Raw genomic sequence first — 11,366 nt, forward strand, 5'->3', positions numbered from 1 at the left:
ACAACCTTTTTGGTTACCTTTATTTTTCATGTTATATAACTTAATAGCTCAATCATTTGTGTTGTTTTCCATGCAGTTAATGAATATTAATGGATGTGCACATAGAAAGAAGCTTATCAGGTTAAAGACCCATGACGTCAAATCCAAAACGCAAAAACGCAGAATATATTTGTCACAATCATTTCAGCTGACCCTGCAGGAGGGCGATCAGCATGTCACAGTCAGTGGACGAGGCCGAGATTCCCCTGCAAGATGCCTCAGACCACTGAGAGCCTTTCTTCCTCTTAATGAAGGTCAGAGAAGAGGCCCCATTTTTCTTTTTGGGTGATAATTTATCCCTATCTGCTGTTATCTGTGACTGGCCCCTTTAATCCTAATTGTATTGTACGATTGTACGATGCTTCGCTCTCTGTCTCTGAAGCATTGCCCTTCTCTTTTCATTATCAGCCGATGCCTTGAACCTCTTTTAATTTCCATTCTGTTTTATTTCATTCAGTCGTTGGCTCTGCCTTTCCTTTTCCATTAACTGTGCCCTCTGCACAAGGCATGCGGCAGCGAGAGCGCCTCATTCAGCCCCCCACCCCATCCCATGAAATATCATATTGTAAAAAGATTTGACCATGAGGATTGTCAATTTGACTTTATATGTCTCCCGTTGGTCATATATTTCTGGCTGGTGCTCATTTCAGGTTTGATTATGACTCTGCCCCTGTCATTGATAATCATAGATTGATATGGGTGGGGATAGGAGTTGGAGAGTGGAATCGGATATGTAAACAGCCAAAGATGGACCGGGCCTGGCCGTGACTGGACCCTTTCCTCAACTTTCCTAATCCATGGGCATGGACAGCTTGTCTTTCACTGCATTCCCAAAATAGTATTATGCTCATCACCCCTATGGCTCCCCAAAAAAGGGGCCTGGTATGGTGCGTGGGCTAATGAAATTTCTCCAAACCAAACAGCATTTTTTGTAAATATATTTTTCGCAGAGGTTCCAGAAAACTGCTGGCTGTGACAGCTAACTAAAATCAATTTCCACACTGGAGAGCAATGGAAGCCAAGAGCCGCGGCCAGAACAAACACTGCCAATTTGAATATGTGAAATAATGCAAGCATGTGAAGAGGAAGAAGGCCGGGGGAGGGGCAGGCAAGACTCCACTTCTGCACATACGCTCTTTAGAATGGAGCAATAATCTGGACCTTCCCTGAAGCCTGGTAATCAGAGCAAGCAGATGCTGGAAGTTTGTGGAAAGGTAGCACACCCTTTTAGAGTAGGAGTTCACATTTTATACCAACCTGGCATTAATACCAAAAACATCCAAGTGTTTCAGCTCTAACTTACCACCAATATGCATAATTAAGAGCTTGCACGCCAACTCCTTGGAAGCAGTTTTGTTCTGCCCATGGCTCTTCTGTATATGTGCATGTTTCCTTAGTGCTTTAATAGAAAACGAAGAAGTCTGATGGTAACTTTATGAGGTGCTTTACTGACTGCTTACTAACCTTGCTAACGTTAGCATTTATTCACTATTTTAAATGATTTTACTTCAAGTAACTGTTTATTTGAAACAAGCTTTAAAATAAATTTAGTATTTGTTTTATCCCATTTTAAATGTAAAAAAGTTTGTTTAACATGAGTGTAATATCTTTAAAAATATCTAAGGTGCATTAGAACATAACAAAGACAAATATATAGACAGCTACACATCTCTTTCTCTCTTTCTCTCTCTCTCTCTCTCTCTCTCTCTCTTTCTTTCTTTCTTTCTCTGTTTTACCAGCCATCGCATGAATTTGTCTATTTCCATCACACCTGACAAGCTAACACATTTCCTCACAAATTATTGTGAAATGCTTTATTTGCTTATTTTTATTTAATCTAAACTAGTTTAAGTGTGTTTTAACCATGACATTCTACTGAATTAGATCAGAGTCAGAGTTGAAAACACATTTCAGACTTTTAACTGACTTGGGCTTTAGACTAAAATACTTGCTTTGAGTGACGCTATACGTTAATTAAGGTTATTTTATTAAAAGATTGAGCATTGATTGAATGTTCATTGAATGTTCCATTTTATCACTAACAAAGGAAATAACACTATGAAAATTTTACAGTAATTTTACAAATGTTGCAGTAGTGAGAATTATAGATAATTTTAAGCATAATTCAGAAACGCTAATCAGTACATGACTAGTAAACACAGCTTTGAACAGCTGTACACACATAAAATCATTATATTGTCATTAAAACAAAATAATTCACACATATTGCAGAAAATATGTGTTTTGGTAGTAACCGATCTCATTGTTTCACACTGATTTTCAGACATTTAGAATACATCTACTTCAAAGCAATGCTGTTCTTGTGGCCATGAGGGACAGGGGTGCAGTCTTACTTCCTGCTCTACAATGCAACAGTGTGGCTAAAATAAGGCTCTGACTATAGACTAATACTCTTTGTATATTGGTAGTGACATGAAAACCTGGGACAGCATTTTTTGAAAATGTTGTTTTAATTGAACTTATGATAAATTGAAATCTTTCTTATACATTTCAAAAGATCGGTTTAAAACCAAAAATAAAAAGCAAGCAATGTTAGGTATTATTTTCACAAGTTGAAAATTAGGGGTTAGGATTTGAGACCGACTCCTCTCAATAGAAAGTACCCTATAAATGATGATTTTGCATATTTTTAGCGTATTAATATCTCTATAATCCTTGTCAATAACTAAGGTTTTATGGGATTGCTTTCTTGTTTTCAACCGCAAACACATTCAAAAAGTAAACACATTGGCATACTCAGTTTTTAGATAGATTGTATGTGTGTGTGTGTGTGTGTGTGTTCTGTGTGTGTGTTATTTGTATTTTTTAAATATCTTTAAAAGGTTTAGAGACACTATAGGCCTGGCGACCTGTAACTGCAGTCACCTGCTGTTAAGACTGTGTGTTCACACTTAGGCTGCAGGGGGAATAAACTCCCTCCTTTCAAACTTAAAATCGTCTTTGCTTCCCGGCCCGTCAGTCACTCTGAATCCACCTCGTGTCCCAACTGTGTATGAGAGCATTTCACGTTTCATATAAACAGCCAGTTCCCGTTGTTGAATCCGTAGTGAAATAAAGTTAGCACGATTATTCCATTGGGGTTCGGGATGGAGGGAAGAGTGGGAAGGGGCTGAATATTGGATTAGGAAGCAACATATAACTTAAAGTTGCAGATGCCACTTCCTTCGTTCCTGGGACACTGTAGCGAGACCTCAGGAGGCGAGGTCTGTGTGCCAGCATCAATGCGAGCAAAATCAGAGCAGCAAATGGGATGGGGATAGAATAAAAGGCATTGAAATGTCAGCACGGGTTTGAGGGGAGTCCTGAGTGGGACCCAGTGCGTAAAGCCACTTAGCGCTTCAGCACCATGGACAGCTCCGGCCTCGCCTTTACAACGCCACCCTCACTCCCTCAACTCCACTCCAACTATTCACCACACGAGACAAGCGCTGAATATGTGGGACATGTAACATTATACGATTCACTGTTGGCGTGGATTGAAAAAAAAAAAAAACACGTGGCGACAGTTGCATCTGCGGGAAAAGGGCAGGAATCACACTGCTGTGGCAACGTGCGCGTGAAACTGACTGTAGAAAAGGGCGTTATACAATAAGTCATACAATTTGTGAGAAGTATTTTTTCAGTAGGCAGAAATGTATTTATTTATTTATTGGTTGATTTATTTTTTTATTTATTTATTTGTTCGTTCTTTTTTTGTTTATTGCAGAAGCGCGCGCTGTAACGGTGTTTTCTTTTTGAAGATTTGTGCTGAAAGTGAACTTACAGGAAAAGTCTTTATTGTAAGTTACAGAAAATCACACCACATCTTTTCAGAAGCCAAAGCCCCGTCGTTTCATTGTTTTATTGTTTATTTATTGCTTGCAGAAACACACGCTAAACCGTGTTTTCATTTGAATGTTTGTGTTTAAAGTGAACCTGCAGAGAAAGTTAAGTTACAGACGCACATTCACATTGTCTCAAAAGTCAGCGCCCTGTCATTTCACTATACATACATACATATATAATTATTTTAGTTTTTTCTGTGAGGGTTGGGTTTGTTTACTTTGGCCTAAAATGATTTCGCACCTAATTGAGAAAAATAAAAAAAGAATTATTACATTATTATCTTTCTTTCGTGCAGCGTGTTTTTAATGGCTGGGTTTAAATCACTGTGAGCTGAAAGCGCTGATGAAGCCAGTGTCACCCAGTTCAGCTCTATATCGTCTCTCCATTCATTATTTTCTTTCCTCATCGATTTCAGCGCTTCTTTACTGACGCTCAGTGCCGCGGCTGAGTTAACAGCGACTGTTTTTCCTCCTAAAACTCTTTTTCGTTGTGAATGTCTGCGCGTGTTTCGCTGCGGCTCCTCGGACGCTCTTGTCAGCGGGAGGGCGCACTGGATGGGGGCTCAGTCAGCACGAGCTCGCGCTGCTTTAAGACACTGCAGCCTTTACAGGCTGTTATAATGATGACTGAGTGTAACGGCTCACCTCCAATATATTCGTCGTTATTGGGACAATAGAGGCCACAAACACTTTTATTCTTATATTATTGTTTGAAAAATAAATAAAACCGTTTAATAATAAATAATAACATTTTAAATCTGGCATGCATGTTGGTACACACCTACACTCGCTCTCGTGTACTACACACAAGTCTGTATAACACAAACACAGTCGGAACTTGCAAACCCATAGACACACATTCGTACACACACACACACACACACACACAAAGGCACACACTCAAACACACACACACAAGCTCATACACACGTGTGTAAAACACAAACACACACACTTGCGCTCTTGCAAACACACACTTAGACACACATATTCGTGTACAAACACGGGCGCGCGCGCGCACCTACACACACATTAGTCTCGTTCACGGCTAAGCCTCGCTCTCTCCGTGCTGAATATCTCGCGCATTGTGATTAACTCCGTCTTAATGACTGCATATCTTAACATGCTTCACTACCCAAATCTCACTTCATCTCGCCTTCTTCCACCACACTCGCTCTGTCACTGTGTAAAAACACAGGCGCCTCTTGCGTGAATGAGCCTTGTTTGTGGAGCTGCTCAAGATGATGATGATGGCGATGATGCTCTTCTCTCCCCAAGAATTTGTGTTAATTCCTGTTGTAAAGTGAATGTAAGAAGCTGCTGTGTGGTGAGAGTGTCAGTGCATTGATGGAGAGCGAGGCTGAGAGGCAGTAGGACAGCACAGCCTGATGGATGTGACCACAGACAGCAGCAGAAAGAAAGCCAGCCCACCTCACTTAAACCCTCTTTACTCCCTCTGACTCTAACCTGCTCTTTTAATGCAGTAAAAGAAATACTCATCTGCACAATCTGCACAATGATTCATCCATTCCTGAAATGTACATATCTAACTAATAAAAATGAAAAATGCCAAAATAAAGGCACTTTATGCAAATTTATTATCAGCTCGTGTCTAAGACTAACACAGACCTGCATCATCAATATCAGAACAGTCACTTTGGCTTTGAGAAAATGCATAAAACTCGCAAAATGAAGAAAAAAAAGAGGATGCACTACATGCAGTGATTCCGTTTCACATATATGGCTAAAAGCAAAGATTATAGTCATACAGCTTTGCTGTAACACAAACTGACATCCACTGCAAGAGCAGAAGGAGCTTCACTGCTGCTTCTTCATGTCTCATTGCTGAATTAGAAAAGGGAGCAGTTCTACTTACAGGAGTATTAACAACACCTCTTCTTGCAACATTGCAGGACATTTTTATAAACCACTACTTACAGTATTTACAGCACCTCTGCTTTCCACTACCTAAAACGCTGACTATGAAGAGCACTATCATTTGAAATTGTCTTGTTAAAAAACATTTGCTGTAAAGCACTCTTATCTGTGGTTCACTCAGTGTTGGTCTTAAACATGAACAAAAGTCAAAATAAAACATTCCAACTTCATTGCCTCCACACTGTGTAGCTCCATATGCAGACAATTCAAATATAGTGAACATGCAATTCTCTAATTAACTTGGTTGTGAGATTAGAACAAAAAAACAAACTCAAACTCAAATTCATATTCAAAATGAAATTCAAACACAAATTAATTTCCAAACAGAAGCTCAAATTAAATACAAACGCAAATTAAAACTTCAAAATAAATTTCAAACTAAACTACAAACGCAAATCAAACTAAAATCTAAGCCCTAGTCTAAACTTAAATCCACCTCCAAACCCAAATCCAAATTACAATCCAAACTTAAATTCAAACCCAAAATCAAACCCATATCCAAACTAAAACCCAAACCCCAATTCAAACCTAAATTAAAACCCAAATCCAAAGTAAAATCCAAACCCATATTCAAACCTAAATTCAAACCAGAATCCAAAGTGAAATCCAGACCCCAATTCAAACCCACATTCAAACCCAGATCCATGTTCAAACCCAAATCCAAACACAAACCCATACCTAAACCCTGATTAAACTAATACACTCATTTCTGGTGAGTAGTGTAAAATATCACTGATATCAAACGTAACGTGCAGTCAAATTCAAAACCGCTCCACACTATTCAGCTCCAGCAAGAAAATAACGTATAGACCTATTTAATTATATTACGTGTAGTGAAAGTAAAATTCTCTAAAAGCCAAGTCCTTTTTTTCTCAATTCTGTGCAGTACTACATTAAGAAAACAGCATATGCTAAATTACAGCCACATCTTTAAGGCCACCTCTGCAAAAATCATAAAGATCACACAGCCCATTGGCCAGGGCTCTATTTCACTGAGGATGCTAATGAAAAGCAGGCTCTGATAGATCAGCCCACTCAGTCTGTCTTGCCTCGGGCTCATTAGAGCAGTGATCTTTTTTAAACAGTCAAATTTGCATGTTAACTTTCTCACTGCCTGCTGACTGAGATCGCTCCTTTAGGGGGGAAAGGAAAGACAGAGGCACATTCCAGTGTGACCGAAAGGCTTTCAATCCTGCGTTTGTTCACTGTAAATTCCTCCTGAATTTATTTAGTGAACATTTAATCCTGAATTTGTTTAGTGTACATTTGATCTTGAATTAGTTTAGCAGACATTTAATCCAGAATGTAATTATTGCAATTTGATTCTCATTTTTTTTAATGGCAAAAATAAAGAGAAAACGCCATCGTGATTTCTTACATCCAATGAATTATTCAGTTTTTGATTAAAAATCCAGTAATTAATTTCAAAAATCGATTTTTTTAACAGGACTGTAAATGTGAATTTGACACTGATTCAGACCGTTTTCCATAGTAAGAGTACATGAGATGAGGGATAAAACAGGCGCAAGATCTCAACCCCGATTCCAAACCTAAACTCAAATCCGAATCCAGATTCAGATCCAAATCAAAACTCAAACACAAACCGAAACCCGAATTGAAACGCAACCCCAAAGCCAAATCTGAGCCCGACCCCAAACCTAGCCCAGCCTGGTTCGTGTCTCAGGGGAGATCCGGACTATTATTCCGCTTTAATAAATATTAATAAATACTGTCCCGAGGGCTCCTGCTCAGACAGCGGCCCCAAGCGCTCTTCATTTCACTGCCTTGTGTACATTTTCTGTCTCCCTTTACTGAACACATTTTAATAGCGTTATGATTACATAGCTCTATTTTTTAAAATAGTGTCACATACTCAATGTGGATGTGTAAAGTTGCCCAATAAATAAAGCGACAGTACGTATTCAGCGTTAATAACTATAAAAATAACTTAATGAAAAAATATGCAGTCTACGAAAATGATCAACTACACCTCGATTTTTGGAAAGAATGCCACACGCCTAAAGTAGGAATGTGTATAAATAAAGAAACAGATAAATAAAACTTTAATAACAACAGTTGCATTTGAAAAAAAAATATAAATTTAAGAGTGAAAATGTATTTCTGGAATGTACAACAAATGAATAATCAATTAATTAATTAAATAATTGCATGTTTTATTTTTTATTTTATTATTATTTTTTTTTTGCAGTCATCAGGTTGAATGATGATAAACCTTTCGACCTCAAATTACTTCTTTAATAAGTTGATCATAATTATTTATTTTTCAGTTAGTCTGGTTTGTTGTTGAGGGAAGTGTTCCAGGTGCGCGCGCCTGTGGGTGTGTGTGCGTGCGCGGATTCATCCTCAGTCTTTATTTGCCTTGGTAATATCCCTATACATTTTTTTCCTTTTAATTTTTCTTCCGTAGGTATTCCGGCTCCTGTTCTCTTTTCTGATTGGTCGCTCAGGTCTCCTAGCTCCGCCCCCCCTACACCGCGCTCGCACACCAAAGCGGCTTCGGCGCGTTTGAAGCTCCGCCGCGTTCTGGCGCTCATTCACAGCCAGGTGCTTCAGCGAGAGCAGGAACAACACACACACACGTACACACCCCTGGCGCACAAACACACACTCACAGACACACACACAAACGCGCGCGCGTACAGAGAGGGGAGCTGTTTCACTTTCTCGGAGCTTCTTTTGCTGCTGTTGCCTCACCTGAGTGGATTTTTGGACTCTCTCTCTTTCTCATTTTCTCTCTTTCCGTTTCTCTCTTTTGCTTTCTCTCTCGATTTCAACCTTAAAGTCGAGACGCGGACGAGAGAATAACTTTCAGCAACTTTTTGAAACTCTTTCTTGAAAAGAAAATATTTGGATTTTTGTTTTGCACTCATGCCCTTTTTCCCGGCAAATTGAAGTGGCATGATCACCATCTGCATCTCCCGCCAGCACGGGTGAATACTTGCACGCGCGTTTTCATCACTCCTAATTGCTATTAATTATCATTTGCGCAGTTATTTGGGCGGGAGCCCGCGCTCCCCTGCCTGCGCCGCCGCCGCTGCCGCCATCGCCGCCGCCGCCGTCATGTCCAAGCCGGTCGATCACATCAAGAGACCCATGAACGCGTTCATGGTGTGGTCGCGCGGCCAGAGGAGAAAGATGGCTCAGGAGAATCCAAAGATGCACAACTCCGAGATCAGCAAGAGGCTGGGCGCCGAGTGGAAGCTGCTGACGGAGTCCGAAAAGCGGCCCTACATCGACGAGGCCAAGCGGCTGCGCGCGCAGCACATGAAGGAGCACCCGGACTACAAGTACAGGCCGAGGCGCAAGCCCAAGAACCTGCTGAAGAAGGAGCGCTACGTCTTCCCCCTGCCGTACCTGGCGGACGCGGAGCACCTGAAGGCGGCGCTTCCGCTGCCCGCTAACGCCGCCGACCACGCGCTGGAGAAAGCGGCGGCCGCACGAGCCTTCCTGCCCCCGTCGGCGGTCACCTCGCCCTACTCCCTGCTCGACCCGGGCCAGTTCGGCGCGAGCAGTATGGGCAAACTGGCCGGCGACATGACCCCGTACGCGCTGAGCTCGCTGAGCTCGCTGCCCTACGCGTCCTCGCTCGGCTACCACCAGAGCGCCGGCGCCTTCGGGAGCCACCAGACGGCCCAGCAGACGCAGCAGCAGACACAGCAGTCGCAGCACGCGGGCCCGCACGCGGCCACGCACACGCACCCGTCGCCCACCAACCCGGGCTACGTCGTGCCCTGCAACTGCGCATGGTCCGCGGGGGGCGCGCTCCAGCCGCCCGTCGCCTACATCCTCTTCCCCGGGATGGGCAAGAGCGGGCTCGACCCTTACCCCTCCGCGCACGCCACGGCCATGTAGAGAGAGCGCAGGGGGTACAGAACACATCAGATAGAATATTTAAACACAGATATATTTGGGAGAGGAAGAAAAAGGACAGTTTGTTCCCAAAAATGAGGGGAAAAAAAGACAGGGACATTTTTTCCCCTAAAAAGATAAATGAAGAAAAAAGGACCGCTTCTTCTCCAAAAATAGGAAAAAATGGAGCATTTCTTTAAAAAATGAGGGAAAAGGGACACTTTCTTCCAAAAAAAGAAGAAAAAAATTACAAAACAAAGGAAAAAATGCACAAAAAAAGAAAATGAGACACTTTTTCCCGCCTCCCCAAAAAACTTGAATGCAACGGCATGTACATAAAACTGCTCCATTATTAAAAGAAAAAATAATAAATAATTCACAGAGAGAGGATCGAACTCAAAGACATTTTACGGAGGCCTGAGCGGACTTGAGATCAAACTTGGAGTTCAGAACATTTTTTTCTGGTGTGTATATATATTCTTTTTTTTGTTATTTTTTTCCTCCAGGACGCTCCGGGACCTTCTGCATGGAGTTGAGAGCTGAGAGCAGGTGACTGTAAGAACTTTGTAAATGTTATTAACCTTTATTAATGGCTACCGAACAACAACAACAACAAGAAAAAAAACATAAAAGGAGGCCTTTAACTTTATTTATTATGTACATTTTGATGCTATTATAATCACAATAATTTTTGTTTTCGATTCTTATTAATATTATTATTGTTATTTAAAAAAGGCGAATTTGGGTTTGCACAAGTAATGTTCAGCCTTCATATCTCTCCATGTTTCTTCAGATCTCTTGAACGCTGTACTGATATTTTCAGAAATTTCACACAGAGTTTGGATCTAAATTAGGACTTTTTGAGTTTTGATGAAGATACGGGTTTATATTGTTTATAGGCACATAAAGTTAGACAGGCTGTTTAAAGCACCAAGTGGAAAAATCTTCTTTCAGTTTTTTTTTTTTTTTAGATTTTTTATCATTATTTGAAATGCATTTTATCTTGTGGTTCAGTGCTTGTCCCACGTTCATTTCATTTGAGAAAGAAGTGAAAGTTTGAAGCGAAGCAGTTAATGTCGTGCTTATTATTATTATAATGATGATTTTTTTTTAAATCTTAATCTCATGTAATGTTATGGAAAAGGAAACTGTATCAGAAAGGTGATACCTCGATTCTTTGTTCATTTGCAGAGCAAAGACGTTTTGAATAAAGACAATCTGTCTTCAAAAATACAAAAATCCCTTGTTATCTTCAATATTTACAGGGTTTAATATTTTAGGGGTAATACAATTTAGAATAATTTAATAAATTCAAGTGTGGTCCTAGGATATAAGGCAACCAACAATGCTAATACAGTACAATTGAGATATTTCAAAAATAAATAATAAAATCACAGTGAAGCTAAAGTGAACTAAAGGTGCCAATATATATATCATGTATGTAATTATACAACTGTAGTTTAAATATAATGTTGTAAAATATTTTACCTGTTTCTTGAAAATTCATCCACAGTCATGAATAATAATAATAATAATAATAATAATAATAATAACAATAATAATAATCATAATAATCATAGTAATTTAAAAAATATATACATATGAAAATATAAATATCTAAAGGAAATATTTGGCTAAAGGGAAACCTTATCATCAATCAGATAACTATTAACT

The 11,366-nt window shown here is 40.0% G+C and overlaps 1 protein-coding gene across 1 annotated transcript; it reads left to right on the forward strand.

Annotated features, from left to right (window-relative positions):
• The first annotated feature begins 8,903 nt into the window (after nt 1-8,903).
• sox14 (SRY-box transcription factor 14) lies at nt 8,904-9,695 on the forward strand. Its single transcript, XM_036569536.1, has one exon. The coding sequence runs from the start codon at nt 8,904-8,906 to the stop codon at nt 9,693-9,695; it is 792 nt and encodes a 263-aa protein (XP_036425429.1).
• Nucleotides 9,696-11,366: the final 1,671 nt, after the last annotated feature.

This window comes from Colossoma macropomum, unplaced genomic scaffold, assembly GCF_904425465.1.
Source record: "Colossoma macropomum unplaced genomic scaffold, Colossoma_macropomum, whole genome shotgun sequence".
Lineage (NCBI taxonomy): Eukaryota > Metazoa > Chordata > Actinopteri > Characiformes > Serrasalmidae > Colossoma > Colossoma macropomum.

Excerpts from the sequence above, each read along its gene's own strand:
- sox14 (XM_036569536.1), top strand. The coding sequence starts at position 8,904 with ATGTCCAAGCCGGTCGATCACATCAAGAGACCCATGAACGCGTTCATG.